The sequence below is a fragment of the Aphis gossypii genome, chromosome 1 (genome assembly GCF_020184175.1).
Source record: "Aphis gossypii isolate Hap1 chromosome 1, ASM2018417v2, whole genome shotgun sequence".
Classification (NCBI taxonomy): domain Eukaryota; kingdom Metazoa; phylum Arthropoda; class Insecta; order Hemiptera; family Aphididae; genus Aphis; species Aphis gossypii.
The window spans coordinates 42,879,651-42,899,394 of NC_065530.1; the positions used below are offsets into that span (position 1 = coordinate 42,879,651).

The 19,744-nt window shown below is 25.0% G+C and overlaps 2 protein-coding genes across 3 annotated transcripts; one reads left to right on the plus strand and one right to left on the minus strand.

Annotated features, from left to right (window-relative positions):
- The first annotated feature begins 3,746 nt into the window (after positions 1-3,746).
- On the plus strand, positions 3,747-19,513 carry LOC114124246 (carotenoid isomerooxygenase). Of its 2 annotated transcripts, XM_027987436.2 has the most exons (14): positions 3,747-3,827; positions 3,961-4,110; positions 11,353-11,476; positions 11,542-11,646; positions 12,002-12,221; positions 12,405-12,516; positions 12,613-12,759; positions 14,470-14,614; positions 15,676-15,820; positions 16,571-16,800; positions 17,048-17,224; positions 17,694-17,933; positions 18,183-18,281; positions 19,077-19,513. In XM_027987436.2, exons 4-14 carry the CDS (start codon positions 11,641-11,643, stop codon positions 19,251-19,253), a joined length of 1,698 nt encoding a protein of 565 aa, XP_027843237.2. In that variant the 5' UTR covers positions 3,747-3,827; positions 3,961-4,110; positions 11,353-11,476; positions 11,542-11,640; the 3' UTR covers positions 19,254-19,513. The 2 variants fall into 2 exon arrangements, with proteins under 2 accessions (XP_027843237.2, XP_027843236.2); XM_027987435.2 differs by lacking the exons at positions 3,747-3,827; positions 3,961-4,110; positions 11,353-11,476; positions 11,542-11,646 and having other exon boundaries at positions 11,668-12,221.
- Positions 7,744-9,821, minus strand: LOC114124249 (urease accessory protein UreE-like). Its single transcript, XM_027987438.2, has 2 exons — positions 9,663-9,821; positions 7,744-8,159 (listed from the first exon to the last, which is right to left on the minus strand). The coding sequence occupies exons 1-2, from the start codon at positions 9,681-9,683 to the stop codon at positions 7,911-7,913; spliced, it is 270 nt and encodes an 89-aa protein (XP_027843239.1). The 5' UTR covers positions 9,684-9,821; the 3' UTR covers positions 7,744-7,910.
- Positions 19,514-19,744: the final 231 nt, after the last annotated feature.

Below are 19,744 nucleotides of genomic sequence, written 5' to 3' on the forward strand. Positions count from 1 at the left end.
ATATTTAATCAGTTAAAAAAATATAAAATATATTAAAACGTCATCTAAATAGGAACTCGTCACAATAGACTATAGTTACAATAAGAGAATTCAATATTATTTTTATTTGTGCAATAACAATTTCATCTATTTTATGCAATGTAAACACTGGAAATTTCTTTCATTTTAGGTGACAAGAATATCACAATTTAAAACAAAAATTAGTGTTTCTACCAAATATTTTGATAAACTTGGTAAAATAGTTTGATGTTTACAAAATTATAAATTTATAATACATTGCTAAATAAACCGATACAGTGCGTGCAATTTTTTTCTATAGGTATTTTTTGGAATCAAAACTAAGTTAATAGGTCTATAGTCAAAACTGTAAATTAGTAATTAGTTATGAAATCGTGCATTCATAGACAGCACCTAACTATTTCCTCGGTTACAGCACATATATATATATATATATAATATATATACTATATAGAGTCCTTAATTAAAAGTTCTATATAGTACAATATATAATACATATTATTCCCAATACAAGGAATTTTTTTGTTGTTGTTCGTACCGACGATGCTATCTGTGAATAATATTACTACTCTGGCGTTCTATACATGCAGGGTACCAAGAGAGAGGAAGATCCATTTCTTCTTAAACTTACCAGCTCGTTTTAATTTTTTTTTAACCTCTTAATGAATTCATGACTAACTGCTACCTGCCTACAACTATATTGATTTCTGTATAGGTACAATTACATCACTTATCATTTATCGAACGAGTATTTTACAAAAATGTCACCTTATCAAAAGGGATCTATGGGATATTGCTCTCCTGAAATGATAACAAAAATATGAAATCTAATCACGTATCAATCATGAAGACTAATTACAAAAATGTCAAAAACGTGTAGTATTATGTATTTTAATTTTTAATATTATTATTTTTCATACAAATAAAATATATGTATATTTTTATAAATTTCACAAATAAATCGTTCATGGAGACAGAAATTTCAGGTACAAGAAGCCCGTAGAATCTCCTATGCAGGCATTTTATTATCGTTGCGAAATAAAACTGAAAATATTCAGAAAATACTAAATAGAAATACTATAAATGTATTATACACTTATATTATTTATATAAATTAATTTTGATTATACAATACTATAATAGTATTGTTTATGAACGAAGATTATATTCTAATAGTTTTCACGATTTTGTGATTAATTATTTGTATAATCTTTTATTATAAATCCCTTTATAAACAAGATTTTATTAGTTAAGATATTTTGGAGGGAAACACGTTGAGTTTTTTTAAAAAAAATTTAAATTTTGTAAAGTTAAAGGTCATTTAAAAATGTTGGTACTTTCGTTATTTTTAAATGATATAATGAACGTTATATTGGGAATAATGGAAAAAACTCATTGTTTTGCCCTCAGAAATATTGTCACAATTCAATTTTATATTAGATAACTATATATTATTTTACTCTAGAACAAAAATTGACCGAGTGTTCTATGGTTCTACTCAGACTTCATGAACGCGTTTTGTCTATGTCGTATACGTGTCTAAAACGGAGACAACACATGTGGGTGTGACATCCTCACACTGACAACGTTCTGAAGTTATAAATATGATTTTTGGTTTAATTATGTAATACTACTCATATGATATAATATTATACTTATAGATACATAAGTAAACTAAAATTAATAATATCTATTGATTTAAATAAATTGATTAAGTAATTGATTAATTACTGTAACTTACTGTTAAACCTACTTAAAATACACGGTGAATAATTAGTTTTTAAATAAAAATGTATCATTGAATTGGCATAAATGGGAGAGAGCTTGGGGCTTGATGGGCTAAGCCCTTAAATTTAATATTATATAAGCCTCCTAAATGTTTTTTACATTTTATATAATAGTTTAGTTTATGATTGATAATTAACAATTATTATGTAACTTGTGATATTAATTTGTATAGTTAACGAGAATTGAAATGTATATACAAACATATAGCTGAGAACTTTAACACTTCATAATCGTTCTAACCTAAAGTTCAACATAGAAAAATAATTGTTAAAAATTATTGATATTTAATAATGATGATATTATTGGAAAATTTAATAATATAGTATTCTAAAATAATAAGGCGTAATAATCTTACAACAATATTTAAGGAGCTATTTTAACAGTTAAAATTACAATATATGTAAAAAAAATATATTGTTAATAATTAATTATTAAAATATTCATTTGTGACTATTTAGGAAATTAAATAATAAGTAAAATAGAATACTAAATTATATTAGCTTTTATACACGGTTAGGGGGTGTAGGGCCCGTGGCTTCACGTCTTACATGTATGTTAAAACTTAAAAGTATTACCTAACCTTTCTTCAACCAAAATTTTAATGGATTTCCGTTTATGTTTAAAACGTGAATTATCATTTATAAAAAATATACACCAACCTAATAATATTAACATGTATACTCTTCTATTCTACATAATAATGTATAGTTTACTATATATTGTTCTTTTGAAAAATGGCGACTGCAGCTACGGAACATTTATCCTTTTGTACAACATCTTATTACAGAACTTGGCCAACCCCCTGCAATGTCCACCTGTCTACGTAAAAAAACATAAAGAAATGTACACGCGTCCTCTCTCTGTATATTCTATGTACGCATTTCTTATAGTCAAGGCTATATCCGATTTTCTATACTTAATTTTCCATGCCGCAGATGTTTCCATTTCCTTCGCCTTGATGTGTATATTATAAATTATAATTTATAATATTTGATTTCTACAATATTTCAAGTAAATAACTGCATACTGTGCTAAATAGTTGACATTAGTGGTGTAGCTAAGGTAATAAATACCCCCTCCCGCGGGACGACCGTTTTTCTCTTTATACAATTATAATAATTATTATTATTCTACAAAGTATTAACTAAATTTGTTGTCAGTTTAAAATGTTAACAGACTACAATATTGTACAATCATATTTTATCACTGAATATATTAGACGTTACATCATAATTATTTCAAGTTAATCATTTATTTCTTAAATTAATATTTTCAAATATTGGAAATAATAAATATACATATAATATACGTTTAATGTACATACTATCGATTACTATGTATACATAAATATATTAGTCGGATATCATATCCGGAATGTGTTAAGTAAAGCTGTATGTATTCAAAATTCAAACTAGTTATCTATTATATCTTTTTTCATAACATTTAGTTGTTATCATGAAAAAATAGGTTGTATAATTATTAATATTATCCTTAGTATAAATTTTAAGTGATTATTAATTTAAATGTAACAGCATTTAAGCTAATATTTATTACCGGCCGATTGATAAAACAATAATTATCATAAATGGTAAATATTTTTTATAATTTAAATAAGATATTGGCAGTTCTTAGGTTTAAAATATTATGATATCATTTAAAAATGTATATCATCTATGTTATTACCATTAACTTATTATTTACGTTTTTAAAAGCCAATCAAAAAGTATAAGAATTAGATAAAATGTCTTATGACGTAAACGTTTATCAATCATTGCAAAAACTTTCTTTTTTTATTAATTAAAAAAAGAATAAACCTATAAAGTGGATATCAGCACATTATTTGACTTCTCTTTTTGGCTCATGCGCAACATAGACAAAACGCATTTTTACAAAATCTTTTTTTTTTATAGTTTTGAGAAATCTTTTAGTAAAATCACTCATTATAGTCATTACAAAAATTATAGTGGATAATGTTTTTGTGGGTTTTAAATAGTAATTTATCTAAATAATGACTTAAATGAGTTAAGTATTTGAATTAATTATTTTTTATAATTATTTAATAATAAGAATATAAAGTCAAATAATAATAAAATGTAAAATCGATAACTATGTTAAATCCTTAAAATTATAATTTTAAATAATTTTTTTTGATAGGTGCGATTTTAGATTCTGAATGGAGTGAGAAATGTATTGATTTTACAATGATGTGTGTTCTTTTTTTTGTGTACACCATAATTTGTTGAAATAATGATTCAAAAAACAACAAAAAAGTGACGAAAAATGGGAATTTTCACGCAAAACCAGGTTTTGACAAAATCAATTTTTTTATATAGTTGTAACTCAAAAAAAAATTTCAGTAAAAACTTGAAAATGTCACTAAACTTTTATATTAACAATAATTTTACTTATACTATCAAATTATTCTGTCTTTTTTTAAACTATTTATAGACAACTGAAATTTTCAATTTTTCTGAGTTTTTTTTTTTTTTTTTGATAGAAAATAGAAAATTAACAACTAACATAAAAAGTTAAAAATTAAGATGTACAAGAATGATGATTAAATAATATTATATTATATTGGTATAGACTATGCTTAATAAAAAATGATAATATAGGTACTAGGTTATAATATCTAATATTCTAATGGTCTAACTAACTTAGTAAGTAAAATATAATTTAAAAATACCTTAAAAGAAGATAACTATTGATGAAAGGAAAAACTTATGTTATATTTATTTGAAAAATAAATTTTATTTGCTTTAACATAACTCGAAAACTGTAAAACAGCAATTTTACTTGAATGCGTTCCGTCTTCGTATATTATCGTACGTAGGTGTAAAAAAGAATTCGGATAGTTTATAAACGTTAGACATAATAATCATTTTGGAGAAACCTCAACATCTTTTAATTTCTCGATTGTGATGATTTATCAATTATCATCGATTTTAAATTAGTTTATTAATACACAATTATTCTGTGTCGAAATAAACAAGATCATCTGATTATTTTATTCTGTTTAGGTTATGTTTTTTCTTCAAATCATTATTTGTGTTATTTGAGCCTCAGACGTAAAGTTAGACATAATTTTCGGTAATTTTTATTTATATGTTTATAACAATTATTGTTTTGTCATATACTCAAATAAATCATTATTATTTATTTGTATATTTTCAAGATAAATGCTATACGTATAATAATCGTTTTATTGAATTCACATTCTTATTTTTATTAACCACACGATAAGCGATAACTGATAACTAATTATTTTTATATGCTACTGGCTTTTTACTATTACGTCGCTAATTCACTAATAAATAATATTATTACTTATAAGTTAGTAAGTTAGTAGTAAGACTCTAATTGGTGTAATAATTAGGTAGGTAGTGGATTTCTTATCTTCTACCGTAATTAAATCCTAGTGTTATCGCTCTTTTGATATTATATTAAAAATATTATTATTGATTTTATAATATTCAAGTATTCTATGCATTATGTTACATTACATTATTACAATATACAGGTTATTATTGAAGTTTTATTAATATTTGTTTTTTAATTATTTTATTTAATATGATTTCATTTAAAAATCAAATTTTATATTTTTTACAATTTTTACTGTCATGTTTTTAAATACCTATACTTTTTTTATTAGTTTTGAATGACGATATATTATATTTGTCATTTTATATTCCTAAACAAAATAATATTTTGAGTATTTTAATATAATATATAAAATAAAAAAAATAAATACAAAAAATTAAGTTTCAAACGAGTTATTCATTAGCTTTAACTTTATAAGTTTATAGCTGAAGCATTAAACATTTAGCAGAGTAGTAAACCAACATTTTTCGGTATACTATAACTTTGATATCACTTAATATTTACTCTGCTCATCATCTAATATCTATATTTAAAATACTTATAACTAATACACTATGTATGTATTGAATTATATATTTATTGTTACATTTATATTTATATAAAATAAATAAAATTAGACAATTTCTTTATGGTTCCCAGTAATTTTTTAATTAAAATTATTTATAGTCAATAAGAGTAAACAATAAAACGTAAAAAAGTAATTTATGTAAAGCACTAAAGCACATGATTTTTTTTTTATCTTGACACCGTAGTGCTGCATGTACAAACCTGTCATGTAGATGTGAACCCAATCTTTTATAATTTTAATGATTTATATTAATTTATCTGAGTAAAGTGATGAACGTATTGGTTTTAAAATGATATCATTGTGTTTTAAAAATTTTTTTTTATTCAATTATTTTATATGATTTAATAATAAATTATTGTATACGATTAAAAACGATTTTGAGCAAAGAAGGATTAGATTCTTGGTAGGTAATCAAAGTACCAAAGTTTCTGAACAATCATTTTAATAATAATACTAAAACTTTGACAATGTTTGTATTTAAGATACCGAGAGGAACAATGAAATTTTACAATAATGAGTGTTATATTTTATGTTTTATTGTGTGATAACATACATTTTAGAAAAAATATTTTGATCATCAACTTTTATAGAGGTTACTTAGAGAAAATTAAATGTAGATGGTACTTTTAGGAGATCGAATTAAATTTTCTTTAACTCTCACTTCTCAGTACTTTTTTTTAAATGATCAGTAAAAACTAAAAATACGAACATTTATAAATTTTTAGTATTTAATTTAACCATACTTTCCCTTTTTTTCCAATTATTTTTTAAAATACTGAAAATTTGTAATTTTGACCTAAAAAGTATCAACTAACTTCAATTTTCTACCAGGAACTTCACTTGACGTTCATGATCAGTGTATTTGTTTGACTAGAAAAAATATCTTCAGATACCAAAATAAATATAAAAACACACATCATTATAAAATCAACACATTCGTATTCGTCGCTATCTGCTCAGAATCATAAAATAATGTATCAAAAAAAAAAATTGGTCACGCGTATAATGGCAAAATTAATTAACTAATTATAGTAATTAAATAATATATTTGAAGAAAAACTAGTTACTTAAAAAAAAAAAAAAAATACAGAAAAGTAACTCATACATATTTAATTAACCTAACTTTAACTTTTGAAGTTTTTAACTCGTTAATGCCCAACCTTGAATATAATATACCTTGCATTTGTTATATTACTAAATGCTTACATATTACATGGAACCTCGTGTGTAACCTGCTGTAAAGTATTTACACATAAGTTTGTTTCCTAAACAAATCATGATTCTTAGAATTTAATATTATGATTAGATGTTAAAAACATTTTATTTCGTTTTCGTTTTCAACTTAAGATTGTAAGGTCAGACATGAACATTGTGATTACCTATACCGGCTATACCTACTACCGGCTTCCTTTGTACAGGGTACTAGCTGTATACACCTAAATAACGATTGACCTAGTAATCATTATATGTACTAATCTTCGATACATTATAAGGTCACATTTCTTGCCACATTCGATAAATATGTTTTATAATAAATGAAACAACATTTACGCGATGCACGCACAAATTAAAATAAGTATTTTCATCTCGATACTTGACTCTTGAGTATAATATATGTAACTGAATTTCGAACTGCAGTAGGCATAAAATATATTATTTTATTATCAATACATTGTTGTCAGAATGTTTTAACTTTTACAACATTTACACACCTTAATAGTCTAAATATATAGGTACTAAGGTAGTCATTATGCATAAGTATAATATGTATATATAATATATATTATATATTATATTATATTGTACTCGTGTTTTAATGCGGACATACAATTTTTATTGACTCATTCAAAATCAAATTGCTTTCATTTAGTTTGACCTTTAATATTGTAGGTATCCCATAATCTAATACATAATTAAATATTAATCAATATTATCATTAGTTGAAATTTGACATTTTGTGCTACAAGATGAATTAAATAAATAAAAAGTTGAGTACTCTTAAATTTATTTCATAATGTTGTACAATATTAGTTATTATATGAAAATAATATAGTATAATAAAAATATATATCGAAAAATGTGATAATTATATAATGAAATATTAATTTAGTATTTGATTTTCATATCGTATACATTTGTGTGCTTAGCTAAATAATTATTTAGGGTGTTGGTGTCCTTCATGGTTATGGCCAGTGTGATCACCTGTTGTATGGTCGTGTCCTGAGTGATCAATTCCTTCGTGGTTATGGCCTGTATGGTCACCTCCTTCGTGGCTCGTGTGACCTTCGTGGTTGTGGCCAGTATGATCTGCACCATCACCCTCTTGATGATTTTCTTTACCTTCGTGATGACAGTGGGCACCAAAACATTGTTGTAACGTAATAATTGTCACCAAAAAAATCACCTAAACAAAATATATAAGTTTCAAATTTACTTTGAGGTCTAACCTATAAATACTATTTAAATATTAATAATAAAAGCAGCATTTGTTTTGTTAATTATCATTCGATTATTAATATATAAGTAGGTACCTAATAATACGTATATTGTAATCAGTTCCTACCGATGGTTATACGAGTATGTTTTAATCTTTTTAAAAGTATAATTTGATAAATATTAGGTCCGATCATACTGCATCTGAGTTCCATCCCATACATAAAAATTTAATTTAAATACAAACTAGTTCCATCTCGAGATTTTTTTTAATAGATATACTAATATAGTCCTGTATTAAACATTTAGTGATTTCAGTACAGTTCATTTTGTATGTCTTTTTATATTATGCTCAGTGGCGTAACAAAAAAAATTTGACCCCCCCGCAAAAATAAAAAATATTAAAAATGGGCCCCTAATATATTGTTATACCAAATATAACCTATAACTGGCTATAACCAAAGGCCCCAAATTACCATGGGCCCCCCCCGCAACGCGGAGGTTGCGGGCCCTCAGTTACGCCACTGTTTATACTATATAGGTAAATAAAATATATAATTTAATAATGTCCACAATCGAATTTAACAATATCATATTATTTAGAAATAAAGTTAATATAATGTTAGTTTGGCTTTAACTATTTAATATTTATTAAATTCTGTATTATTTTATATATAATTACGATTAAATTAAGAAGTTGCACTAATATTATGAATATCTATATTTTTTGTATGCATTTTATAACAACAATATAATATATACAAATTATTTATTATCTTTTTTTTAATTGGAACGTAATTGATGTGTACTTTTTTTTAAAAGGCGAGAAATTGGTACAAAAAAATAAGATTCTCGGGGCGGAACTCGGATGTAGATATCATTATGATTAAAATTAATTTTGTATAGATTTAAAAAGAAAACAATTTTTATCAGTCGACTTGAATATTTTTACCTATTAAACCTTCTGATTTTTATAAAATCACCAAATTAAACCTTTTTGTGCTGCTCAAACGATTGACAATTCTACGTACTTAACATTTTTGATTAATTTACGAATATTATACTAATCACAATTCACAGTTAAAATATATAACGTACAAGTATAAATAATATGCAATATAGGTACATATATTAGAAAAAACTTGAATTTTAAGTAAAAATCTGGAAGGCTGTATGTATTATAGTAAGTCTAGAAAGAGTTTCCCTATTAAAACTATTCAGTACACCACACGAAAAATATCCTGCCTATGTATTATTTTATTTTTAAAACTTAAGTGTCAATTGTATATCCGATGAATTCAATAATAAAAATATATTACAGTAAAAAAATAATATAAATAAATTATTGAATTGAATAACATATTTTAACAAACAGATAAAATATAAAAAGGTATTATTAAATATTATTAATTTTTAGAACTAACAACTTATAACTATTATTATTAGGCACTTAACGATATAATAAATTACTTACAAATTTCATCTTTATGTTCATGATGTTAAATATAAATTAATAACTTTATAAAAAAAAATATCTTAGAAATAATACTATGATCACTCTTTGTAAAAACTGTGAGTAAAATGTTGGTATACTTCCGTATAAATACACATTATTTGAAGCGATAAAAAAAATTATCTACGATAAATTGTGTTGTTTTCTAAAAACTGTTCCACCTCCATATTTATTAAAGTTGTTAACTGACTAATTCATGTTTTTATAATCTCATATTACCTATTATATTATTATTATAATTCTTATTATTTGTTAACTATCACATTTCTATGTACCTAATATAATTATACACAATAAAATAATTAAGAATTATATTTCACGTGATTTCGTAAATATGAAATTATGTTTAATAATAAATTATTAAAACTTAAATTGCATTAAATATTAAAATTTTGAAGGAAGTTTCTTGGCAAAAATTTAATTTAGTTAGTTCTATAAAAGAATGGGAATCAGAAGTAAAATTATCTCAAGACTATTCGCACAAAATCAGTTTTTGACAATATCCAATTTGTGTTTTTGTTGTGATTCTAAATAACCGTATACCTATAGAGACTATTGACATTTGCACAAAATATTTATAATACCAGTTTATAAATATCATAATTTTTAAAATATTAAATATATACATTATACTTGTTCATTTTTTTTATTCACGAGCATTTGGAATTTTCTTCATAAAAATTTTTTTTTTAATTATTATGATGCAATTTTTTTTGAAAGTAAAACTGAAAATGTAGTACTAGATAATATAAGGTTTCTTTTAAGTTTTGTTAATACATAGTATAATATTATTATTTGTAATAATTATTTTTTATGAGTGTTCGAATTTTAAATTTTGGCAAAGTTTGTCATCATTGTGAAAATTCAAAAATTATTAAATTTTATTAATACCTAAAGTTTGACAATATAAAATAAGATTTCTCATAAGATTTCCACACAAGAGTTAAAAAAAAGAGAGAGTGTATTTAAACCAAATTTTCATTTATTTAGATTTTTTACTTTTTTAATGATAGTGTCTTGTTATGATAGCAACTTATCTTTTTACAAATAAAATAAATCTTTTTAATGCAAATCTTAAGCAATTGAAATTTTTTGAAAATATTGATTTATCTAGAACAAAAATTGATCGAGTACTTTCTGAGTTATTAAAATGTACTTTATTTATAACACGTACTAGATATCTAATCTAAATATAAAATGTATTTTATGATATATGAATTACAACTATAATTAAGGATTATCTTAAAAAGCATACAATTTAATAATTCAAGAAGAACTTTTTTAAATTCCGAGTTTTATGTAAAACATTTTTAAAAAAAATAATGTATAGGAATAAAGTAGTTATAGTTCTTATTAGAAAAATAAGTAATTTATATTGTCATTCCATAAATGATAGGCATAAACAATTTATGTATCTGTAAGTACAGTCTGTAAGCACACTCAAAAATACTTAAATTATTTAGATGTACTGGCGTACTGCACATTTATTATAATATATTAACCTATGTAATATAAGTATATTTAATATTATATATATAGATGAGTTTATTATTTCTGTATAAAAATCCTCTATTTTGTACAGTTTTGCTTTAGTTTTTTGTAAGTTACGTAATAAGCTATATAATCGATTTGTATATTATACCCGTAATAGGTTCCTGTCTACTTTACCGACCACCCATTTAAACGGAACGGCGCATAATAATTCACCGACGTCGCGTGGTTAGACCTATAGAGTTTGGTCAACTTATTATACCTATGTCCTACATGGTTAAGATGTAAGTATAGTTTTGTAATCTTTTAAAATAGAGATATCATATTTTTAACAATTTTTCTATTATAGTTTTAGTAAAATGTACAAACAATTACGAATAACAGTATGAAAAATATTATGGTAGACTAGTGTAATCGTTTTATCATAATATAATATCTTATTAAATACATGAAGGTATGTATATCTATACTGTAAATAAAGGCTAATATGGTAAGTACATTAAATGTGTTTAGTTAACATTATATCGGTTATATAGTACTTATTATATATATTCAGGAAGCCATAAAATCATATATTTGTATCCAATTACACGTGTTTTCCGTAACATGCGGCGGTGATATAATAATTATGTCGAAATAATAATAATCTAGTACCTATAGGCACACATTTAGTGTAACGCGTACATTTAACGATGAAAAAAACAGCTCAGTATTTTTCGAAAAAGAAATACTTATTAAAAACAATATTGACCTCTAAAGTTAAGTCAACTATTGACCGGTATAAAAAATGTCGATTTTGGTTGACTAAGGGTTTGTGGCGCGTCGCGAATAATTGGAAAGAGACTGCACCGGTTGCGAGCAGAAAAACTGCTGGAATCGACAGTATGTTTCAAGGATTGGACGAAAACAGAGACGTGTTAGTGAAAAGGTTGAATGCTGGTCAAGAATTATATCCCAATTGTGATACATCGATCTGGTTAAGAAACTGTACGCATGACATCCCGACTCCCGTCCAAGGGAAAATCGAAGGTAAGACAAGTAGCGTTTAAATACCTATTAAATTAGTATTTTGCTGCTCCGTTGCATCGAACGACAAAGAAAATTCAATTTATGTGTAGGTCAATTAGTTATTAAACAATTCACATAATGCTCCGGTTTTAATTTTCAAACATTTTAAGTATCAATTTACAATGACATTATTACTATACCTAGGTAAGATACCAGAATGGTTATCGGGATCGCTGCTACGAAACGGTCCAGGAAGTATACAGGTGGGAAATTATGAATTTAAACATATATTTGACAGCTCTGCTTTACTACACAGGTAAAAACAATAATGATGAATTCTTAAAAAGCGTAATACATAATATTTGTAAACTATATGTTTGCATGAATTATAATGCAAAAACTATTATAATAGGTTTGCATTCAAAAATGGAGCAGTTTCATATCAATGTAGATTTTTGGAATCAAATACATATAAACAAAATAAAGCAGCCCAAAGAATTGTTATTACCGAATTTGGAACCAGAGCATGTCCTGATCCTTGTAAAACAATTTTTCACAGGTACGTACTATCAAGCATAAATACAGTGTTATACACTGAAGCTACACTGAATATACATTGAATATAAGTACACCAAACCTATTTGTCAATGTTCAAATTATATTTTTGTCTTTTAGTATTTTAAAAATTAAAATAGACAAATTTAATTAATACGTATTTACTTATAACATAGTATACTCCACTGATGCTATAATTCTTATGAATTATTTACAAATATAAAATAGTAAGTACATTAATTACTAGTTACTTCAACTACATTTTCTTGATCGTTTAATATTTTGAAAAAAAAATTTAGTTGTTTTTTGTTAAAAAAAATTAAAACACTGATAAATGCAAAGTTAACACTAAAAATATAAATCATAAACTAATCAATACTATATAATTCTTATTGTAGAAAGCTCCAAAGTTATTATAGTAGTAAATAGTTTCATATAAGTAGTAATTATATTATATTGTAAATAAAAGGATTTTTTTAAATTGGTTTGAACATTCTAGGAAACGAGATGAATAAAATATATAATATTGAAATTTTAATTTATTATTCAGATGTTTCATTGTTGCTTGAATAATAATTTATAATTATTTTATTTTGATAAAGATAAGTATAGGCGTATAGCTAGTAAGGGCAAAAGTGCATTTATAGTTGTTAAGTTTTAAACATGCACGTGTAAACAATAATAGATAATAATTTATTATCAGCTATCATTAAATAATATTAATATAAATGTCAAATCTAAACAGGTTATGTATTAATCATGAAAATTTGGTCTAAGTGTTGCTAGATAAAAAAAGTCGGTGTGGATAAGTGAAAAGTTGAAAAAATATTATTATTAATATAAAATATTTAATGTTCATTAAACATTTTAATATCAAAATATTTAATATTATTGTAGGTTTATTACATTTTTGAATAACTAGAATCAAACATTTTTCAATTATCTATTATTTACTAAATAAATCTTGGCTATCAGGAAAAAAATACTGTGTACAATTAAATAAGAAAAACAAATTCAACAAGGAAAAATAAACAATTATATTAACTAATATACTTCGGTGTCAATAAGTGCAATAAAAAATGAATAGAAGCACACAACTCCAAAAGATGGTATATACTCATTTAACATATAACTATTTATAGTTATAATAATATGTCCACAAGTCCACAATTAAAAAAGCGTCACATACGGCAATAATAATCAATTCTCTGCGGGCACTCTTGAAGTCCCGACTATGTCACGGCTTATTCAACATTTTGATGATTATTACCAACCAAACTTTTTTGAATTTTTAAAAATTAAACCTAGACCTAATACGAATTTCTTTTTTTATGAACGGGTGTTAGGTATAGTAGTATATATAACATATATGATATATCATAATACCTTGTAATAATAGTTGCATTAGAAGCAATCTTTATGAATAAAATTTTTTGAAGCTTATAATTATTGTGATTTCGAATTATAAACTGAACACCGAAATATATACAATATAATAAATTGATATATACAAAATATATTTCAACTTTACATTATTATTGTTATTTAATTTTTTTTTTATATTTATATTTACTTTATTTTGTATTAATAGTAAGTCTGTATGAGTGTCGTTTCAAGAATGGAATTGATATCTAAGATTTTAGTTTAAATTTAATAAAGTTATATTTTTCTATAAAAATTCATTCAACTGAATAAATAAATACTTTTATTTTAGGGTGTCTAATGTATTTAAATGGGGAGACGATCAGTCAGATAATGCGATGATATCTATTTACCCAATCGGCGATGAATATTATGCATTTACCGAGAATCCAATAATGATCAAAATTAATCCTACAACTCTTGAAACACTTAATACTGTAAATATAAACATTAAAATAATACTAAACTTTTACCTAATAAGCGCATAGATTATTGATATAACAAAAATATGTTTAATTTTTTCTTATTTTAAATAAAATCTTATAACATTTCCTTACTATTTAATCATTATTTTAAATTGTTTTTATTATATTAGTTTAAGATTAAACACGATTGGTAAGTACGTATATGCATATTGGAAATTTCATCATAAATTAAATATTGAACTATAATATTTCATTTGAACATAAGTATTTTTTTTTTATATACATATTATGTTAATCTATTGTAATACTAACGAAAATCTTATAAAACTCTTAACTATTGTTTTAATTTAAATTGGAATTTAATCTTTTGCATAGGTACACATGTAAAATACGATCATACATTATTATGGTATAATATGCATATGTAAGTGTGAAATGGTATTATTGAACAAATTACAAATAAAATGTTGTAATACTATAATTATGATAAAAATGTAAAAATATATTTAGTGATATGATTGTTATTTCTCTTTCTAACATTTAAGCACGTTTCATGGTTGAACAAATTTATAAACATAAAATTGTTATGTTTGCGTTAGTATAGATAGTAGTGGTAGGTATATTATTACATATAATTAATATTAAGTGGAAGTCAGCGCACTATATACTCTATCTTTTCCCCATCACGCGAATACATAAAAAATTTTCATTCAGCAGAACTAACCTTGTGTTGTAAGCTTTAACAAAAGATTATAAAATTAAGAACATTATATTGTGTGTTTATACGTTGGCTTATTAATGATAATAGTTTTTTGCAAGCATTTTTAAATTGTGATATTTCAGACATTCATAACTAGCGTGAAATTTGAAATATTGTTAAAAAATCTTATTGAACAAATACAGATAATATCTTAACTTTAAGTTTGATAATAGGTAAATTCATTATAATATTTAAAAATGTTAAAACTATAACAATGTCATAGATTGGTTCTGCTGATTGCAATTTAGATTTTAAAAGAACAATTAGTTCGCTGACATCTACATTATAACAGACTTACATTTTTTTCGATTAGATAGATATAGCTCGGATGACTGGTATTGTTCACCATACTGCTCACCCACATATGGCAGCCGATGGTGCGGTTTTCAATTTAGCGACTGTTCCAAAAATTGATGGACCTCATTATTGCGTGGTTAAATTTCCTCGGGTTGATTCAGGTAGGGCCCCAGAATATTTCAAAAAACAATACCTTCTAATGATGATCAGTGATCACTAAAAAGTGTATCTCACCCATTTCCATTGAATTATAGATATTAATCGATTTCACGTTTCCGCCAAAACAAATTTTATGATCTAAAATAAGAAAATGATGACCTTTAATAATTGAGTTAAAAATAAAAGAATGAACTCAAAAAGTTGTGTTAATTTGTTTAATTTGTTTCTTTTTTTCCAAGTATTTATATTTTATTAGCTAAATAGAGGAACGTAATTTATACGGCTTTTACTTTTATAATTGCTTTTAAAAGTTTTCTCTAAATCTATCATTATTTTAAAAGTAAAAAAAAATATATTATACATCGTATATTCGTATTAATGGAATAGATGTATTTTGGTGGAAAATAAGAATCAATCAATATTTTCATCAATACTCGTATATATTATTCTTTTCTTATTTATGTGCATACTGCATACTAAGCATACGATGTGAATTGATAAAGATTTATGATTGATATGATGATGAACTGTACTAAACTATTACTAAATAAATATACACTGTACATATTTGTCTAATTTGTCTTAGAACAAGCGTTTATACTTATCGAACAAAGTATAAAATTAAATTAAAGACTTAAAGACTTGCATATAAATTAATAATAATACTGTTTAAAATGGCATATGTGTACACAATTTTCGGTAGGTACATAAACATAAGTTTTATTGGATAAATTGTTTTTGTGTTTGCCAAGAAAGTGGATACCAGTATTCGACGGACGAAATGTTTGGGCGAATGTGCATCGTGGCTACCATTAAGTGTCGTTGGCCTCTGCACCCTGGGTATATGCATTCTTTCGGCATAACGGAGCATTATTTCATCGTAGTCGAACAACCTCTAAGTATTTCATTGTCAACCGCCATGATTAACAGATTCAAAGGAGATCCAATGTACAGTGCACTAAAATGGTTTCAAGACTGCCCTGTAAGTATTTCTCGGTGTTTGTAGCGATTTTGTTTTTTTCATATTACCTATAGGATTTTAAAACCTCCGGGAAACGCTCTTTATGCTCTATGTTTTACGCATAATAAATAATAATTGATGAAAATTATAAAAAAGCAAATATATTATATTATTTTATATAAAGATAAATAATATTTTTATGATAGATTGGTATAAATGTATAATAAAATTAGTCTAAAATATGTAACTCTTTTCATGTGTTGTACAGACTCTAATTTACTTGATTTCGCGATCTGATGGCAAAACGGTGAAGACATTTAAATCGGATGCGTTCTTTTATCTACATATAATAAACCAGTATGAAGAAGACGATAACGTAGTAATCGATATTTGTTGTTACCGAGATCCTTCCATGATTGACTGCATGTTCGTCGAAGCATTACAAGTAATTTTTTAACATAAGTAAAATTTGTAAGATTAATAATTTAATTATATTTATTTAAATCGTGTTGTGTATTGGATTATATGTTATATGAATAGTTAAAGTCGGTAAACTTCCATCTATGCTCCTTTGACTTTTAGTTATATTTCCTCCTCTCACTGGGTGTGTATTCAAACATGTTAAGTACCAGTACCCTTTTGAAGCCTGGTTACATACTATACAGTCACACACGTCATAGTTATACATATTATAGATAATAATTAATTATTACAATATTGTTATCATCTGAAATTATACCTTTGTATCACATATTGCTACTATGTATTTGAATAAAAAATAATTTAATTTACTTTACCCGTAGTTTTTAAATAGTAGACAATTCTTCTTTATTCGTATATTTTTATAGCATATGTCTAATTATACACACAAAATCTTAATATTATTAAACCAGCTTAATAGACTGTTATTTCAGAATCTCAATAAAAACCCAGATTATGCAGCCATGTTTCGCAGCAGGCCTTTGAGATTTGTGTTGCCAGTTAACCGTAATCCTATAAGTGGCGATATCGTGAACGAGCACCCGTATGTCAGCCCCGAAAAGCTATGTGATTTAGGTTGTGAAACACCTAGGATTAATGACTTAAAAATTGGAACAAAATACAGATTTTTTTATGCAATATCATCGGATGTTGATGCTAAAAACCCTGGGACGGTAATTATTGTTGCTCCATGGTTGAAATAATTCTAGTTAATAATACGATAATTTATAAGGAACAAAAAAAAAATTATACACCAGATATCACATAGGTATGCGAAGTTATAAAATATGATATTCGTATTATATATAATGTTTACTTATGATATGTAACTCAAAAATATTCCAATAAAGAGAATCACAATCAATAATATACCTAGAAACATTGTTATTATATATAATTATATCATCTTTTTTTTTAATTAGCTCATTAAAGTGGACACGTACAATAAAACTTGCAAAACATGGTGCGAAAAGAACGTATATCCAAGTGAACCAATTTTTGTTTCTTCGCCGGACGCTGAAGTAAGTATGAATTATACTATCAAAAATCGAATTATTAATTTGTATAGTCAATTAGTATTCAATAATAAATAAAAAATTAATTAATTAAATAGTTCGCTAAATTTAACAGCTAATGGCCACTAAATCATGTTTAAGTGGCGATTTACAGATTTTTTAAATGCTACATGACCAGAATTAGTCTATATATATTTTAGTCTCCAATTAAATTATTGTATTTAGAGGATATCAGCGCACTATTTGTCTTATCTTTCTGGATAACTGGCCTACGCGCAATATAGTAAATTTGTATTAAGTAAAACCAGCCTTATGTAGTCTAAGTAATAGTGTAAATTGACCTGTGATGAAACTTAGAGTCTAGAATATTATACGGGTTCTTACACTGGCCTATTTACGGTATTTCAATTTTAAAGCTATAGGTAAGCATATTTAACTTGTAACATTTTACACATAGACATAATTCGCATAAAAATTGAAATATTGTAAGGAAGCCAACATGTTCTTAACTTTGAATTTTATAATGTGTCAATTCACTCCATAATACTAAAATCAACAATACAAGGTCGTTCTACTAAATGTAAATTTGCAGTGTTGGCGTGTTGTGCGTAGAGAGATAAAACCAATAGTGCTCTAACAAGTCGTCTAACGTCTTCAATTGTATAGTAATAGACAATAGTTATCTTATATGAGGAAAACCTGCAGACTAATAATGACACTATGCAAAAATAAATGTACATTATGCAATATATATCGATAAGTAAAAATCATTAACTGTATTTGACTCACCTATTTATACAGGACGAAGACGATGGTGTAATTTTGTCATCAATCATTTGGGGTGGATCGGAGTGTACACACAAAGCTGGAGTAATAGTATTGGATGCAAAGAGTTGGACAGAGATAGGGCGAGCTATTTTTATCACTCAGTCACCAGTTCCTAAATGCTTACATGGATGGTATGCTGCTGCTGTTTAACAAAACATGTCATCAAAGTACAATCATAGTTATTTTTTGACGATTGATCATCGCAATCAATTTTTAAATTTAGATGCTTACCAAACTGTATTATACATTAACATTTTAAATTAAATTTGTACTACCATGCGTGTTTTGTAAACATAATTATGTTTGAAACCAGAGGAATTATTATAGTAGAATACAAAAGATATATTTTCATCTCAAGAATTCAAAATCCTTAAATTTGTCTATTGTAAATAAACATAGTATATAAACAAGTCGTTCTATTACTTAAATAATTTTTAATAAATTAAACAACTTTGGCTATGAATAATATTTTTAATGATTTGAACACAACTTTAATTTAATAATAAATGTATATATTTAAAACGGTTTTTATTTCACGAAAAAAATCATATTAAAATATCTTAACACATTTTAAAATTGTGTGTGACATTTTTCTAGTTTTTTCATTTAGATATCTTCGAGAAATATAAATATTTATTTTT